At 62.0% G+C, this 17,979-nt stretch overlaps 1 protein-coding gene across 3 annotated transcripts in view; it reads right to left on the bottom strand.

Annotated features, from left to right (window-relative positions):
* ADGRG1 (adhesion G protein-coupled receptor G1) overlaps positions 1 to 17,979 on the bottom strand; it is a 37,563-nt gene that overhangs the window by 8,527 nt on the left and 11,057 nt on the right. For 2 of the 3 annotated variants that reach the window (XM_036011886.1, XM_028501964.2), the window contains exons 2-5: positions 3,554 to 3,690; positions 2,585 to 3,007; positions 902 to 1,037; positions 119 to 266 (exon numbers count right to left, since the gene is read on the bottom strand). In XM_036011886.1, coding sequence (XP_035867779.1) covers positions 119 to 266; positions 902 to 1,037; positions 2,585 to 3,007; positions 3,554 to 3,617 — 771 coding nt within the window. In that variant the 5' untranslated portion in view covers positions 3,618 to 3,690. The remainder of the gene's footprint in view (positions 1 to 118; positions 267 to 901; positions 1,038 to 2,584; positions 3,008 to 3,553; positions 3,691 to 17,979) is intronic. The other variant, XM_028501968.2, reaches the window with a different exon arrangement.

Raw genomic sequence — 17,979 nt, 5'->3', positions numbered from 1 at the left:
TCTTTGGGCCTGGCTCCTTCCTGGTCAGCACACATCTGGCCCCGGGAGGCCAGGGAGGGGGTGCTCCCAGCCTCCACATCTGCTTCCTGCCCCAGCCGGCCCGATCCTGAGCCCCGACCTCCTGCCCGGAGTGGATGCGCAGGTCCTGGAGGCCAGCTGTGGGCTCGAGCTTCCACACGGTGGCGTTGACCCGGTCTTCCTTGAAGGACATGGCGTCCCCCGTGAACCTCAGGGAGGTCAGCTTCGACTCTAGGCTCTGCAGCCGCCTGGCGGGGGGAAGAGAGGGTGGGTGGCTGCTGGGAAGGGGATCCGGGCCGCGAGCGGGAAGCCAGGGGCAAGAGGGGACTGGGGCAGATGCACCGGAAAGAGGATGATGGAGAGACGAGACGGGAAAGAGGGTCGGGGGAGAGAGGAGAGGGGGCAGGAGGGAACAACAACGTGGGACAGAGAGAACACCGGCGGGAGGGAGGGAGGAAGCGGGAACACCCCAGCAAACAGGAAGGGAGGGGGCGGGGCGGGGGCCCTGCTGGGTCCAGTTCTGCCCGGACCCACCCGCTCTGTGGCGTCCGTGGGCCTGCCCTAACCATCTCTGGGCCGCAGTCTGCTGAGCTGTAATATGGGCCCATCCTTTCTCCTTTACTGCTGGGGAGAGGGCTGGGGCGTGCTGTCAGGGGCCCGCAGGAGAGACAGTGGTCTGTACTGACCCGGGCGGCTGTGGGGCTTGGCCGGCAGGCTGTACCCTGACCCCACCGGGATGAGACAGAAAGACCAGAAGATGGTGCCAGCCCCAGGGACAGCCTCCACCTCGGCCCCTCCCCGCTCCTGGTCCCCAGGCCGTATCCAAGCCTGGGGGATGCCTCTCCCCGGCCCCCCCCACCCCCACACTGACAGCCACACTCACTGGCCAGCCTGGGTGGCCGAGGGCATCCTGGAACCCTTCCGGGGAGACTTCAGAAGCTGGCTGAGCTGCTGGAGGTCCTGTTTCAGCTCGCACATGTCCACTGAAGAGGCGTTGTGGGAGGCCGTCTGGGGAGGACCTGGGGGCACAGGCAGACCCACCCGAGGCCCTTGGCTGAGGTCCGTGCCACACTCACGAGCCTCTCAGTCCTTCCCCGACTCTGTGATACTGGTTCCCATTTTACAGAAGAGGAGACTGAGGCTCCTCCAGGTGGGGTGCACTCCCCAAAGTCACTCAGCGATGCGGCCAGCCAGCCAGGGACTCTGTCACATGGAACCTCCAGCAATTGCAGCCCCAGCAGGGTGACACGGGACACACCCTCCCAGGTGCCCTTCTGAAGTGGGGGTTGGGGGGTGCCATCCTGGGCCCTGGCCCAGCCAGACTTCCTTCAAGAGGGCCTGGGGGCAGCTCATGTGCTCCCCAGCCTCCCTGACCCCAGGTTCCAGGCCCTCTGCCTGGGTTCCCGCACCCCAGGGCTGCAAACGTGGGTGTCTGCAGCAGTCCGATGGGACTCCGTGAGGCAGGCAGGCAGGGATGGGTGCATGTTGGGGAGTGGGGGCCCCGAGGAAAGGCAGGCCCTGGGTGGCCACATCTGAATTTATAAGGCGAAAGCCTGAGTTTTAGGTGCTTTGAAACCTTTGGCTCATGTTTTTGTTTAAAAACCTCGCTACAGGCCCAGTAAGACCAGGCTAGATCTGCTCTTCAGGATGTTGATTGGCAGCCAGGCCTGAATTCGTTCTCAGACCCTCCAAGGCTGGGGCCGAATCCCAGGCTGGGGGTGAGGTACCTCACTGACTGCCCGGCCCTGTCTGCTGCCCCGGACAGCACCTGGGCCAGGAGCCGGCCCGCTCCTGCCACCCCCAGCACTTTCGTGGCCCTGGGGCTGCTGACATATTTGAAGTGCTGGGCCCCCACCCCCTACCCCCTCGGGGGATCTCCCGCCCCAAACTGGAGCTGCCTGGAAGCAACAGAACCAGGGAAATCCTAGACCACACCCCTCTCCAATACCACCTCCAGCTCCTGCTTGCCACCCTCCCCTCCCTGCCCCTGATCACACCTGTCAAGTCCCGGGCAGAACACGCGGTCCCTCAGAGTCAGCCTCACTGCGTTCCTGAACTTTGACCTCTCTGGCTCTTCCCCACCCCACCCCCTGCCAATCAGCTGCTGGGTTCCCATCTCGGCTCCCTCGCTTACTAACTGTGCAACTCTGTGCCTCTCTGTGCCTCAGTTTGCCCTTCTGTGAAATGGGACCAACCAGCTACGATGATGATGATGATGATGATGCTGCTGCTGCTGCTGATAAAGCAGAGTTTTTCCTCAGGCTCCTGGCAGCCAGTCCCTTCTTCCCATTCTCTCCGTTCCCACCCTGCTCAGACCCTATCTCCCTGCACCCGGACTTTCCTGCAGCCTCTGGAGAGGACTTTGCCCCTTCCACCCTCCCCCCCAACCCTCCCAACTTGCCTGCTGAAGCATGCCTTGGATCACACGCTCCCCTCCCTCAGACACCTTCAATGGCTCCCCACTGCCTGTGACCAGAGCCCAAGCTCCGAGAGCGAGCAGACCTTCAGACCCGTGCCTTCCCTGCCTCAGGGCCTTTGCCCAAGCCCTTCCTCCTGCCTGGCTTACTGTGGAAGGAGAAGGTGAAGCCGGCAGCGCTGGGCAGGCTGGTGTTCTGGGGGCTCCACCAGGACCTGACCGAGGTGGCAAGCATCGGGGGGCCCGGGGCCAGGCTCTCTTGCTGGTTCCCGAAGCACAGGAGGTCAGAGGCTCGGTCACTCAGCAAGAAGTCATTCTTGCCGTAGCGAAGGTGCAATTTCCCAGCGTGGCGGTTCCAGTAGAGGCAGAAATGGTAGAGGCCCCTGGGGCCCGGGAAGGCTCTGGAAGCCGGGGAGGCTGCAGGGAAGGGGGCGTGGACTGTGAGGGCCGCCTCGGAGTTCTCGATGGAGATGCGCAGCTCTGTCGACCGATAATAGTGGAGGCTGCTCCGATGCGTCTGGTTCCGCTGGCCGCAGAAACGGAAGTCTTCCCGGAAGCCTGCACCAAGGACACCTGCGGAGGCAGAGACCCGCAGGTGGCACTCTGGGGGAGAAGCCACGGGAGGGGGCAGGCCCTGGGCCCAGAACACAAATGCCCAGTGCCTGGGACCCGCACACATTTCAAAGGCCTGTTCTCAGAGGGTCTACAAAACCCTGAGCCTGCCCCGGTCAAAAATTCCTGGGTTCAAATTATGAAGAAGAACAAACTCACAATTAATAATAACGTCAAAGGCAAAACATTCCCCGATAGCAACAGTGTTTAATGAGGCCACGCCCACCGCAGACCGTTCCGCAGGCTGCGCACTGCGCGCGGTGCTCTGGCTTCAGAGGTGAGCGGGGCCGAAACCCTGCCCGTGTGCCCCACCCCACCCCGAGCGCCGGGGGACTACGTCCGCCGGGGAAAAAGAAGGCGCCTTTCTCTTTTCTCCAGGGTCCCACATCCACCTGCCACACTGCGTCTGCAGGCCTGTGCCTGCCCAAAGGGGCGAGTGGGTGTCCCACAGTTGTCCCAGAGACGAGGCACGGGAACGTGAGTCCCAACAGCGCCAGGGAAGCCTACCTTGAAGCCTGAGGAGCATAGCCAGCAGGAGCAGTGCCATCTGCACCAGCTCCGGGGCAGCCATCTTCCTCCTTAGCGGTCACTCTGTGAAGTCACTGCCTGAAAGACGCCAGGAGTGCGGGTCAGCGGGGTCAGCCCTGCAGAGGGGGAGGCAAGTGTGAGAACAGTCTCTGGATATTGGGGTCCGCTCTGTGTGGTTTCGGAGACTGCAGCTTCTGGCCACGTTCAATTCCTGGCTCCACCTCTGGCTTGCCACATGTCCCTGTATAAGTCACGGAAAATGGGGTCGATCATTGTACCTCCCTCGGGACCCGCAGTGACAGGTTAATCTTAGGTAGAATCGGGTGGGGAAGGCTCCACAGTGCCACCTGGAGCCACTGTGCCTGCTCCAGGCCTGGAGGAGCCACAGGGGAAAGGGGGCTCTCAGAGCTCTCCCTCGGAACCTCACCATCACCATCCCTGAGACGTAGCTCAGAGGACACCTCCTCCAGGAAGCCTTCCGCAGGTCCCTCTGCAGGGAGTCCTGGCCTCCTTTAGTTCCCACTACTGGCCAGGGCCCCCTCTGTTAGCCTCCCAGGGAAGGGCACGGTGGTGCGTTCCCCCCTCAGCCAGCCAGGGGGCGCCCTCCTTATCCATCTCTGTGGGCAGGGCCTGGTGCAGGGAGATTGCTGGACCAAGGCCGGGTGGGTGAACGTGTGGAGGAAGAAGAGTTAACGATCAGCTTGCCCATAGCGCCCTCTATAGGGGTTGGAGACAAAGGGCGCTTCCCATGATGACCACTAAGGGGAGCCAGTTGCCTGGGGCTTAGGGCAGCTGGAACTGCGGTGGGATGTCCCGATCTGGCCAGGAGACACTCACCTTACCGCCTAAGTAGCAGGGGTCCCAGCTACCCCCACCTCCACCTCCACCCGGGTGTAGACGGGGAACTTCTGACCTACTATGGCCTCTATTAGTAGAGCACCGACTGCCTCCCAGCCAGTGCTTGGGCCACCTTCCAGCCAATAGTCACCCTGGCTCCAACCCTGTGAAGTGCACTGTGCTGAGGTTCCCAAGGTCAATGACTTGCCCAAGATCACTATGGAGGCCAGGAACCTTTCCTGCCTGGTCAGAGCTGCAGTGCCTGGCAGGGAACCTGTGTGCCTGGCACTCATAGAAAGATGCCAGGGTGGCCTGGTCTTCCCCACTGCCACCTGGCCCTGTGACCAAGCTGGGTGGCGACAGACACAGACAGTTACGCTCATTCTGTGGGGAGCTGCATATGGTTGTGGTGACAGATACAGTCATCTGCCACAAGCCAGACGAAGGGAAGCTTGGCAGCCTAGAGGCACACAAGGAGTCTGAGTTTGGGAGAAACCAAGGAGGGCTTCCAGGAAGAGGTGGCTTTGGAGCAGGCTATTTGAGGATAGTGTTAAAGGTAGGGGTGGCCCAAGCAGGAGGTCATTGTTTCCCGCCCCGGCTGGGCCTTCGTTGAGCTGCCCTGGAGCCAGTTTTGGGTGTCCCACCACATGCAATGGAACCCTAATTTCTTAGGCCTCGTAAGTCCAATCACTGGTCAGTGGGTTTCCCTGGCCTGCCCTGATGGCATCTGCTCACAGGACATCTTAGAAGGAGGATATGAAAGTGTTTTAGGGAACGGCCACTGCTTCCGAGGTGGCAATTTTTAAAGTTTTACACCATGGCCTCTGAGCATGTTTGGCTCCTTTTAAAACTGCCTCTGCCGCCCCAGACCAGAAGAAGGAAGCTCAGCATCCAGGACAAAAATATGTCTCCCTACACCCCATCCTTCCTTCTCCTTTCTGCCTATTTGGTGCTGTCTGCCTCTGACTTCCAGTCCAAATGTCACCTCTTCCAGGCATCCTGCCCCGCCTTGCGGTGACCACTGCTCTACGCTTGTGAACTTGTAGTTCACGGACCACTCTGAAAATCTGGCTTTTACATCTGAGGCTAGAGAGGGCCAATAACGCCCTGACATCACACAGGAAGCGAGGATGGAGCTGGCTGGGAGGTACGTATCTCTGGGGCACAGTGACCTCCCAAGTGAGTTGCCACTGTCAGTAGATGAGATCTCAGGAAAGGGTAGGATTCTCCTTCGCAGCCGCCCTCCTGGGTTGGCCTTTGAGAGCAAAAGACAGAGACAGAGAGTGAGCTCCCCGTCACTGGAGGAGCACAAGAGAGGCTACACCACTACGGGGCGCTGTGAAAGGAACTCAAACACAGACAAGGGAGGGACTAACTGCACGGCCCTGACACTTCCTGGCTCATCCCCACCCTATCCTGGCTGTTCGAGCAGCGGCTCCAAGGTGGTCGACTCTGTCCCCATGGACATTCTTGGGCTTTGACGGGGAGGGACTGCCTGGCTTCCTTTAGTCTACCTTTAGTAGAGTAGACTCTAGAGTCAGAGTACATGGGTTCAAATCCCAGGTCCCCTAGTCACTGCTGTGTGTCCTCGGGCCAGTTCCTCACCTTCTCTGGGTCTCACTTTCCTCATCTGTAAATAGGACTAACAGTCAAGCCCACGTCAAGGGTCGTTCGGAGAATTAAATGAACTGATACCCACACAGGACTGAGAACAGGGCCATGTATGCAGCAGGTGCCCCCTCTGACAGTTAAATATCTCTGTACACTTTCTGACCAGCCCACGCCTGCCCCTGATTCAACCCCCAGACCCCTTGCAGGTCCTCCCTGCTTCCCCCACCCCACCCCCCTCCATGCCCTGCCCTTGTGGCCTCCACGCCAGCTCAGCCTCCCTAGCACCTTGCCGGGAAATTCTTACAGCATGAAACTTCCTTTCCGGGAGTGCGATGGGAAGACGGACACCCCACCCAGAAAAGTTCCCTCTCCTCGCCGTCCATCCGGACCTGGGGCTGTCCGCGGAACCCTCCGAGGGACCAGGGAGCAGACTGGGGACTGGGAGGAGATTCCAACCCAGGCGGGGCGGGGGGAGGGTACTGTCCTGCTTGGGCACTCGGCACTTTGCCCGGCCCCACCCCACGTGGCACCCCTCCCCCGAGGGCACAGTCAGTCTCCGTGATGGAGGTGACACCCCCGCCAGCACCCCCAGCACCTCCAGCAGGGCCGAAGAATGCCCTGCTCTCCACCCCAGGTGCCCCCACCTGGCTCGGCCAGGAATGAGCAGCGCTGTGCTCTGAAGACTGAACCCCATGCGTGAACCTCCACACAGACCGTGTGGCCAGAACCTTGTCCCTGGTCTCTGGAACCGTGGACCCACAGAGCAGGACAGACCTCAGCCACCAGACACCCTTAGAGACAACCACGGGCCCCAGGCCAGTGCCCGTGGACCCTCGCACAGCACCGGCCAGAGCCGGGAGGGGCTGCGAGGGGGATTCTCGCCACGACAGCCACAGCAGCAGTGCCCTCCACACTGCCGCCCCGCGGCCGGTCCTGCCGCTCTGCCGACTCACAGATGAGGACCCCGAGGCGAGGGAAGGGCTATTGTTCCGTGACCCCTGCTGCTGTGGGGTCAAGGCGCAGACTGGGTCTCACTCTGGAGAGCGCCTTGCAGACCTGGTGCTCCCAAAGCTCCCCGAGGGGCACGCTCCCCTGGCTTGGGAGACCCCCCCAAAAAGGAGAGAAAATCAGGGGGGGACAGCACAGGCTGTGCAGACAGTTCCAGCCTGGGAGAGAGGGTTTGGGGGCCGAGCGCCCAGGGGGGCCCCCCCACTCCCCTTCCAGGGCAGCTGCCCTTGACATCAGGCTTTCCGTAAACACACGGCGAGAACAGAACAGTCCGACCCAACTCCACACAATGGGGGCCACTCACAGGGTCCCCAAGGATCCAGACTCGACTGGGCCCAGGGGAAGGGGCTCTGGCTTCAGCTCAGGCCCAGCCCTACCATCCTGCCGGTGGCAGAGGGGGCAACGGGCAGGAGACCCGCACCTCACTTTCTCCCCCGGGGGCCTGAGTCACTTCCTCTGTCAACCGTGTCCAGCCACGTGTCACCGCTAGCCCGGTCCAGGCTCCTGGAAAACCCATTTCCGTAGAGGACGGAGGTGGAAGTTGAGTGGACAGGACCTGGGTGGCTCTGGGGTTAACCCTTCCTGGGCAGGAAGATGCCCCAGGGCCTGGTCCCCCATTCTCATGGTGGGCCACGCCCCACTGCCTCATGTCCCTTTGCCTGGAATGCCTTCCCAATCCCTGGGACAAGTCACTTAAGATACACCCCCCGCCTTGAAGCCCTACCTGACCCCCCAGCCCCCACCAGAGTTAACTTCTGAATTATTGGAGTGCACTTTCACAGCCCCGCACACTGAGGGCAGGCCACAGCACGTCTGGGGTGGGCATGCGGCGCTGGCTTTAACAAGCGTCCCCTGGACCGACACTCCACAGGCTTGGGGACCACTGGGTGACAAGCCTGGGGAAAACCAGCAGCCTCTTTGACAGAGAGAGTCAGAGAGGGGTGGGCCTCACCCCCGATGGCTCAGCGGAGACACGGCGGGGCTGGGACGGGGGGGTGGGGGGGGCGGGGGGGAGGCAGCCTGCATCCAGGCAGAACCTCTTCTCAACCTGGGGACGATGTGTCGTGCTTTCTGGAACCTAGAAGAGGCCTCCCTCCCAAAGACAGCTGGCAGAAGGAGGGTGTGGGTGGTGAGAAGGGGCCCCGGGGAGAGGACCCCCAGTGGGTCTTTGGGTATGAGCCTGGTCTTACTCCTCTGTGGGGAGGGACAGAGGGACAAGACCCAGCTGAGCTTTCCTGCCCCAGGCCTGGTCCTCAGCTGCTCCTGGGGCGGGGGCGGGCGGGGGGAGTATCAAGCAGCTGGCCATCCCCCTTGAACCCTGGGCAGAGGGCCTTAGGAAGCAAGGGCTTGTCCCAGGAGAGGAACAGGGAGAGGGGTGGGGGAGGGCGAGGAGGAAACCTTGAGAGTGTAAGTATGCAAGTATGTATGTGAGTGTGAATGTGCCCGTGCATGTATGTGCCCGTGTGTGTACACCCATGTGTGTGCCCGTGTGTATAACCATACATGTGTGCCCAAATATGTATGTGCCCGTGCATGCCTGTGCATGTGTGTGCCCGTGCCTGTGCATGCCCATGTGCATGTGAGGATGCAGGGCAGCACCGAGGACAAAGAGAAAGAAGCCTGGGGGGCGGGCAGGCTGGCTCTGAGGAGGAGATCAGAGGGGCTGCTCGGATGAGCCTCCGGGGCCAGCTGGGGGTGGCAGTTAGATCGGGACAGGGTGGGCCACCCTCACAGGTGTTTCCTCCTTGAGGGGTGGGGAGCGGCGCCAAGAGGACCTTCCACCCGCGGCTTCCAAACTGTTTTATAAAAGTCAATCTTACTTAGAAACACCTGTGCCCAGCAAGTCGCAGGAGGCAACCTCTGTGGGACTGGGGGCCACGCCTCCGTCCCAGCACAGCCCCCCGCTACCACCCCCCCAGCGCAGGGCTCCGGGGGCCACAGCTCGCCAACACCGAGCCTCTCTCCTGCCCCTCTTCCTGCTCAAAAGTGCGGTGACTGAGGCCCAAGCTAGGTGACTGCACAGAGCACCCCCCAGGAAGAGGGAGCTGGCACTGCCGGGGGAGGCGGGGTGACTTCAGGTTTCAGGAATTTTCCTACAATACAGGAAAATAAAATGAAGCAAGCGGCTTCCCCCCAGAGACTGGAGATGCCAAAGCCTTGCTCACTCACTGCCCAGGGCGAGTCCCACATTCTTGCCCCAGATCTGCTGGTGGGCTGTCCTGCCGCGGCCCTGCCTCCCTCTGGGTGCCCAGATGGGCCGGGGCCCTGGCCCTGTGGGGGCCCAGGAAGGGGAGAAGGGGGAGGCTCCCAGCCTGCGTGGAAGGACCCAGTCACCCAGAGCCGCCCACCCTGTGGTCTGCTCTCTCGGGACCGGAGCGTTTGCTTAAGGGACTGCAGAGAGGCAAACATATGGGCGGCCAACCAGACACGAGCCTGGGCTTCGGCGTTCCTGCCTCCAAGCCTCTGCACACACGGGGATGCCAGCCCTGCGACAGGTCCGTGCAGGTCCGGGTGCCCTGAGCCTGCGCCTTCCACATCCTCATCTGAAATCCACCCGTGAGAAGGAGCCAGGGATCCCAGAGAGAAGGGGGGGACAGCTCCCACCGGGCGAGTGCCCAGTTCGTGCTGGGTGTCGTGCGAAGCACTTGCACGAATTGTCATGCAGTCTTCACCATCGCTCCGTGAAGCAAAAGCTATTCCATCCCTAGTGGAAAGATAAGGAAACTGAAGTCCGAAGAGGCGGAGCGATGCCCAAGATCTCCCAGCCAATAAGCACCAAGCCAGGACTCAAGCCCAAATCCGTCCAACCTTAAAGCCCATGGTTTTAGCCACTCTGGTCTCCGGAGTTCCTTCCCTCCTCTGGGACTTGACCATGAGGGACCTTGCCCGGGCACTTTCTAAGGAGGACCGCTTCCCTCGAATTAGACGAGTTAGACGAGGGCTGGAGGCCCAGCTTGGCTTTGCATTATGTTAGCACATCAAAGGCTCTGATAAGTCCTGCAGGACCAAGATCCGCAGAGCGTGGCTGCCCTTAGCATCCTGGTCCAATGTTGTAGCGCATCCTCTTTTTTTTGCACGAGCAACAGTTACCAGCACGAAAGTAAGCTCTTAGAAAGCTTGACACTGCTCAGACTTAAAGCCTGTCGGCATCCCTGCTCCCGGTCTCCAGCCCCTCCCTCCCCTCTGAGCTGTCCCAGAGGCCATTAGAGATGGGCTGCAGGAGCCATTTAGGCTGCGATAGTCCCCAGGGCATCCCTGACACTTCCAGGCAGGAGGTCCCAGGAGGGAGCCCGGGGTACTCTCGGCCCCCATGCCGCCTCCCTGCAGCCGGCACCACCCGCTCTTGAGGAAAGGGCACTGCCAGCCTGTCCCCAGGTTGGCTGTTCCATTAAAGCTGACCACAGCCAGCTGGGCCCTCGGCCCTGCCTCAAGACGCCGAGACACTTAGAATGTGGGGCAGAGAGAGAGAGAAAGAAAAGAGAGAGAGAGAGAGAGAGTGAGGATTGCAAGAGCTTTCAGGAGCTGAGAATCGAAGCCTCTTAGCATTTTATGTGGGTTGAGGAGACTTAGACCCTAAAGGAGGAGGAGGAGGTGGGGTTAGGAGGGGTCCCAGATCCGGCCCAGCCTGGGGTGGGGCTCAGGCACTGGGGTTTTTCACATGAAGCCCAGGGACTCGGTGCCGGCCCCTGTCGGCGCCGTGCTCCTGGCCAGCCTGCAGCCCACAGCCCAGTCTGTCCCAGCCCTGCCCCTGAGGAGCCGCCGAGGCTATACCCCAAGACCCCACGGCACACACCTGTCCTGTTGGCACCTGCCAGGGGAAGGCCCAGCCCCCAGCTCGGGTGGCGCGGGAGTGAGACACACAAAGTCCAGAACTGGCTGTGCAGCCGAGTGTCCCTGCCTGGGCCTCTGCTGAGTCAGGGACTCTGACCCCCGTGCTCGGCCTGCCCCGCTGTAAGCCACAGGCTCACAGCGAAGGGCCCGGCTTACCTCCCAGCTGGCAGCCAGGGCTGGCGGGGCCGGTCGTCTCCCCGCCCCCTCCCGGCCAGACTCCCCTTTCAGGCAAACCACAGTCGGACCTCAGCCGTCTGGCTGAGTTTCCCCTTCCCCATTGTGCCCCCGCCAGGCCCACAGGGCCGGCCACGGCCTCCCTGCTGGCTTTCTGGAGGCTGCCATTCGTTCGGCTGCCCTGGCCCCGGCCGAGCACCTGCCCTTGGAGTCCCGGACCCTTGGTGTTCCCAAGGTCGGCCAGCACCCCTCCATTTTTTTCTTTTCTTCTAGGTCGCTGGTCCCTGGCAGGAGGCATGGACTGGGCTGCGGCTCAAGACCCAAGTCCTAGTACACTGTCCCCACCAGGGACGGGCAGGTCAAGATCCCATCCGAGCTCAGTGAGTGCACGGCACAGCCTCTGCAGGTCCGCTGCTGTTTGCACACCCCATGGGCGGGGTGCTCACTACCTCCAGGAACATAGATGACGTGAACTAAGCTCTTCAAAAAGGCAACACTAGATTCTAAGCATTGTACGCAAGCTAACACACTTAATTCTCCCCAAACCTTATGAGACAAGTACCATTGTACCCATTTAGTAAATACGGAAAACTGAGGCCCCAGTAGGGCCCCAGAAGGTCAAGTTACCTGCTGGAGGTCCCACAGCTAGTGGGAGGCGGCGATGAGATGTGACCCCAGACCCGGGCTCCCGAACTCACGCCCTTGGTTTTGCTGCCTGTTCCCCTGGACCCGACCTGACTGTGAAGAGCGTCGCTTCACAACCCAGGGTAAAAAATGCTCCAAAAAATGTGTTTCCTTGGGGTTCGCTGAATACCCCCCAGGGCCCCGGTCCTAGGGACGGCCAGGACCCCCAGGTGACCCCATCCCCGCTCCACTCCTCCGTCCTGTCCCCTGCAGGTCCTGGACCCTTGTCTCTGACCATGGGGGTGTGCCTCAAGGACGGAAATCATCTGTAGCTGGGGTGTGACCGCGGGGAAAGGTGTGAGGACCTTCCTTACCCCAAACCACTTCCTTGCTCTTCTTAAAGCTGTCTAATAAACCAATTCCCCTAAAAGTAGGGTTTATAACCCCCCCGGGGGTCCTTCAGCCATCCCAGCCTCTCCCCCACCCCACCCCCATCCATCGGCCACACTGTCAGTGTTGGGGAGAAGGGGGGGGGATGGGGATGCAGGGGGAATAGAGGGAAGAGGACAAAGGCGGAGGAGGAGGGAAGGGGACGGAATGGGGGGGAATGGAGGGATGTGGGGAAGAGAGGGGAGAGGAGAAAGACAGAGGGGGAAAGAAGGAGGGCAGGGGTGAAGAAGGAAGAGGAAAGAGGGGGAGGAGGGAGAAGCAGGCCCAGGAGGCAGGAGGGGAGGAGGGTTGCCGGGGAGGTATACCTGGGCTCCTCCTCTGTGGAATCAAGGGGACTGAAAATGCAGAAAGAGCTTCAATGCACCTTGCGCGCAGGCCGAGGCTGCTGGGGCGCTGGGTGAGTTTCTCCCAGTTCAGGAGGCCAGAGGGGGACTTGGAAGCCCAGCCACCTCAGCCCCTGCCCCCTTACTCTCACAGAGCTTCAAACAAAGGGGGTAGCCAGGGAAGATAGGCTACAAGCCGCCAGCCCGCCAGCCAGCGCCAGCGCGCGGGAGAAGGGGCGCAGGTGACAGCAGCCCCTGGCAACCGTTCCCCTGGCAACCATTGGCAGCTTCAGGAACTACGTCACTGCCAGGCTCCGACCCAACACAGCTGAGGCCCCCTAACTTGTCTCCTACCCAAGTGCCCGTGACTCGGATGCTGGCCGGGCCAGGCTGGGAGCTGTCAGGAGGAAGGGCAGTGTTCAGGACAGTAGTTTTTGGAGAGCACTTGCCCATCTAAGTTTGTCGGCATTGACTTTAAACCCAAACCTTTTCAGAACCCAGCAGGGGGGGGCGGGGGAGGGGGCTAACCCTGTGACCAAAAGTGGTTATTGTCAGCTGCATTTTCCTCTAGAGGCTGCCAGCCTGCGGCCCTGACCTCAGCCCAGGATGGACACTTCTTTAACTCCCATCATGGGCTGCCATGCATGCAGAATGTGCCATACTACCCTGGAAGCGTCTTAAGGAGCCCCTTCCTCCAGGAAGCCTTCCCAGATTGCCACAGCCCACCTGGCATCTTCCTTCTGAGTGAACCCTGGCTCTGGGGAATCCCTCTGGTTTTTTGCAGAGCTCCCCAGGGTCCAAGAGTGCATCAGACCCTCCTCTATGTGTCCCAGAGTCAATACCACAGGAGGACAGGGGCCGAGCCTCTGAAACCCCATCTGTGTGCCAGCCACTCCAGTGAGCACTTTGGGGGTTCATTCCCAGCACTCCGAGAAGCCAGCTCCGTTGAACCCACCGTCCAGATGAGGAAATAGAGGGTTGGGCAGGTAATGCGATTTCCTCAAGGCCACCTCGCTGGGAAGAGAGGGGCCTGGAATCCAAACCAATGTCCCCTCCGAGATTTGAAGATGTCGAGACCAAGGCTGGTCTGATGCTTGACTAATCCTGGCCCCTATCCGGTGCGCATGTAGACTGTTTGATCACCTCCGTGACAGGGAGCTCACTTCCTCCCCAGGGGCCTCTAGAAAATCCCACTGAGTCAAAGGGAAAAGGACATCAGAGCCGTGGGGTGGCTTCCGGGGGTCAGACAGGGCACCGAAGGGGACAGGGGTGGGCACCTTCACCGAGGCCTCCAGCTCCAGACCAGCAGCCGGTGGGGAGACGGGGTGGGCTGCTCAGGGGGGCTCAGAGCCCAGGGTCTCAGCCACGCAGCTACGAGCACTTCCCGGAACAAGTGGGGAAATGCCTTGGCCATCACACTCCAAGGGAATGGCGGGGATCTGGGGTGATTTCTGGCAGAGGTCATGGGAAAGACAGCAAGGGTCAGAGTGCCCACACACCCCCTCCCCCGCACCCCCACACCTCCGCCTCCACCGATGGACGATGGACCGGAGCCAGGAGGCCTGCCTCTGTCGGTCAGGAGGCGGCTATTGTCTCGCTGCTGGCCCAGAGCTGTGTCCCATTCAGGCACTATTTTTGGCCCCCGGGGGAAGCGGAAGAGAAAGCAAAGAAAGGAGTTGCTGTTCTCGGTAGAACCTTGTCCTGGAAGAGACTCCAGGGCCTGCCGGGCCAGAGAAGGCCGTCGCCATCGCAGTGGGATCAAAAGATCCTGTGCTTCAAGGGAGCCGGCAGGGGGGCCGCGGTTCAGGGGAGCCGGGGAGGGGGCGCAGATGGGGCCCCCCAGCCTTTCGCACACACTTGGTGCTTGCAAACTGCAGCCCTGCACACACAGAGAGAGGCGCAGCATCCTGGGTCCCACCCACAGCTGCTCGGCTCTTGTGACAGCAGCAATGCCCACAAGAGCTCGCGGCTCTCTGCTGCCTGGAGCCACGTCTCTGCCAAAGAGGCTGACGGCACTCACTTCGCACCCACGAGACCGCTGACCAGAGTGGTGGTGGGGGGCAAAGGATGAGGCTCCTTTCATGTCCGGTGACAGGCTGGGGGCCGCACGACTGCTCGCCAACTTCTCTCTGTCCTCAGGGCGGTGGACAACGCAGGTCCAAGAGGCCCAGGACCAGGGGCCAGGTCCCCTCACCCCTACGTTCCCATTCTGCCTGGACGGTAGTTACTGCAGCTGCTCACTCTGGTTCCCCAAGCCCACTGCCAGGCAGGGCAGAGGCAGGACTCCGGGGGGTGCTGGCACCTGTGGCAGTGCCTCTGTGGGGAGGCACTGCTGTCCCCTCCCCCTACCATCACGGCCAGTGATGCGTGCTGCACCCGGGCTCCCTCTACCCAGTTCAGGCACCGAGGCCGGGGCTTGCTCGACTCTCACCAGGGAGCCTGAGAGCAGACGCTGCCCAGCTGGTTTGGGGCGTGTGCCTGGGTGGCAGAGCCCAGGCGGGTGCGGCAGGCATGGTCACGGACACAGGATAAGTACAGCTTTGAGAAAACCACAGGAGGATTCCTTCCGGCCCTGCCCACTGCCAGGGCTCTCTCAAGGCAATATCATGTGCACTGTGGGCGGGAGGGGTAAGGGCCTCAAGGTTAGGGGCACCCCTACCCAGGTGCAGGCCTACTGGGTCACAGAAAGTAAGGGGCAGCACCAGCTCCCCATTGATTTAGGGTGTCTCCCGTTCTCCACCCCTCCCTCACTCCGGTCCCATTCCCCTGAGCCCCTCTCCCTCTGTGCTTCTCATCCAGCTCTCTGAGCCATTAGCCGGCTTGTCGGAGCCCCCGGAGATGCAGCCGGGCGGCGCTCGTGGTGGAAGTCCGGCACGGTGGCCGGCGAGGCTCTGAGAGGGTTTCGAGATGCAAGCTCCGCCTGCCCACAAATTCCGCCTGGTGCTGCTGGAGGGACCGGTGTGCCACCAGGGACTCAATCCCCGGGAAGGCGGGCATTGGGTGCCGCTCACCCCCAGGACCAGAGAAGCTCAGGGCTGGAAAGGGCTGTGAAGAACCCACACGATGCCCAAGCTCCCTAACTTCCCTGTCAAACTCAGATCCTGCAGGTGTCTACCTGCTCTGCCCCAACCAGGAGCGCCGTCCGTGGTGTCATGGGGAAAAATCCAGGCTCGAAAGCAGGGGACCTGGATTCGGGCCCCCGGCACCTCTGACTGGCTTGAGGACCTGGCACCTGCTTCCTCCTCTGTGAAATAAGGATAAAAATGTAAGTCTCTGGGGACTAACAGCCGGGGGCCTGAGTGAGGGGCTTTGTTGGCAGTGGAGCCGCACACAGCAGGGGTAGGGCGCTGGGTTCTGAGCTGCCCGAGGGTTTGACGCATGCCCAGATGGTGACACAGCTGGGGAAGCAGGGGCCAGAGGGCACCAGGCCCAGCATGACTCAGCAGCCCCAAGCACGGCCAGCCCCTGGGGTTCACCCCCTTGCATTTGTCACCCACAAGGCAGGTGGGTCTGGGCAGTTGTCTCCCCTGCCCTAGGGTCAGGGACACAGGGTGCCAGCCACAGAGCCGCACCCTGAGGGCCAGACTTGGCCAGACACCAAAGAAGGAGCCCCAGGGGCCAAGGGAACGGAGCCCAGCGGAGAGGTGACCGCAGAGGGCCGTCCTGGGAAACCAGGCCAACTTGAACTCAGGCCTCCCCTGCAGGCCCAGGCCGGTGGCCAGGCCGGTCTGGCCTTGGGTCCCAGGGAAGAGAAGGGAGTCCCGGCCTCGGACAGCAGCTCGGGCCAGCAGATCAGAACCCCGATGGGAGAGGGAGCCCGTGGCAGCAGGTTCTCTGATGCCTTTCCCGGCGACACCACGGGAGGTCAGGGTCACGGCTCCAGGACAGACTCCCTGCTGCTCTCCAGCAGAAGGGCTTGGGGCGGGCCCAGGACGGTGGCCATGACAGCGTCACCACAGTGTGCCAGGCACCGTGCTGAGCACTGGAGATCCCTGGGGAAAACGAGGCACCGAGAGGTGCCTCACGAGATACCGCCGTCCGTACTGGCATGGCTGACGGGGCTGGGACGGTACCTCGCGGCCCCAGGGCTGCCGCACCTTGCGCTGCCTCTCCCAGGGAAACAGCTGAGCCGGGCGGTGAGGGAGCCGAGGTCTGGGACAGCTGGAGAAGGCCCCCCTGCCCCGCGTGCGGCTGTCACAGCTAATCCCTGCAAGGGGCTCGTTTGGATAGTGGAGATTCAGGTCCCTGCAGTGTTACCGCCTGCATAGTAACGCTTCCAGGTCTCAAGCTGCTTGCTTACTCAAGGTCACTTTTCAAGGGTTTGAGCTTGTTCTAACTCATCCGGCCCACGGCCCCGAAGACAAAGCCTGCGGCTGCAGTCTGGGAAGGCCTCTCGGAGGTGCACAGTGGGCCAAGTCCACCCCTGTGTGTGGGTGGGGACATCGAGGTCCAGGAGGCTGGGGCCTTGGGCAGCAGGCTACGAGCCCCCGCTTACCCCGAGAGCCTAGAGCGGTAAGGGAGGGAAGGGACAGAGAGACAGCAGAGGCAGCTCTAGTCTCACTGTGGCTCGTTTGGGGTTCGGTTAGGTGGCCCTGAGCCTGGGCAGCCACACTGGAGCCATTAGCCATTAGAACCTCCAGCCATCTAGGGACAGGAGCCGGGCCGGCTTCAGGACACAGCGCAGAGGGGCTGTCCCAACGCAGGGGCCTGTCCCCCGGTTCCCAGAAGCGCTGCCAGCTCCTCCAGGCTTCGGCTTTGGTCTCTGCCAGCCTGGAGCTGCCAAGCTCCCCACCGCCGGCCTGAGCTGCTGGTGTCGGCCCAGGAGCAGATGCGCCACCCTCCGCAGGCCTCCCCGCCAAGGCACAAGTGAGGCTGGGGGTAGGGGGCAGGGCTCTTCCCGGAGCCCAGGTGGCCGCAGCTCTCCTGGGGGAGGCGGGACTACGACCCCCAGGCCATTACAAGATGTTCCTGGGCCTCGGTGCTCCCATCTGCCCAATGGGGAGATCATGGTGAGACTGACATTTGCACGAGGCAGGGGCTGCTCCAGGCGCTTCCCTGCCCACCACGACCCCCAGAGAGACACTATCGTTACCCCCTTTTTCCAGACGAGGAAGCTGAGGCAGACACCCCAGCTCCCACGGCCAGAGAGGAGCAGAGGCAGGGTTCTGTCCGGGCAAGTGGCCCTGCTCTCTCTCTGTGGGTCCCGCAGGATTTGGGCATCAGTGGGGACGGGGTTTGAGACAGGGGCACCCAGCACATGGCCGGGCCAGCTGAGGAGCACCTCCCCACCGAGGGGCAGGAGAGCTGGGTGGACGAGAGCCCTAAACACGAACGGTCACACACAGGTGAGCCTCCTGCCCCTCAGGGTCCTGGCCTCTAAGGGGGCTCAGCACGCACACCAGCCTCAGAGCCTGCAAAGCACGGAGCCCGGGGCCCCCCAGGCTCTGAGGGCTCAAGCAGGGCTCTGGCCCAGGCCGAGCCCCCAGGGGACCAGGGAGAGTCTGAGGTTTGAGGGCCCCGGGGCGAGCCTCAGCCCACCTGTGACAG

The sequence above is a fragment of the Phyllostomus discolor genome, chromosome 12 (genome assembly GCF_004126475.2).
Source record: "Phyllostomus discolor isolate MPI-MPIP mPhyDis1 chromosome 12, mPhyDis1.pri.v3, whole genome shotgun sequence".
NCBI lineage: Eukaryota > Metazoa > Chordata > Mammalia > Chiroptera > Phyllostomidae > Phyllostomus > Phyllostomus discolor.
The sequence above is the reverse complement of the archived record's forward strand: the minus strand, read 5'-3'. Positions and strand labels throughout refer to the sequence as shown.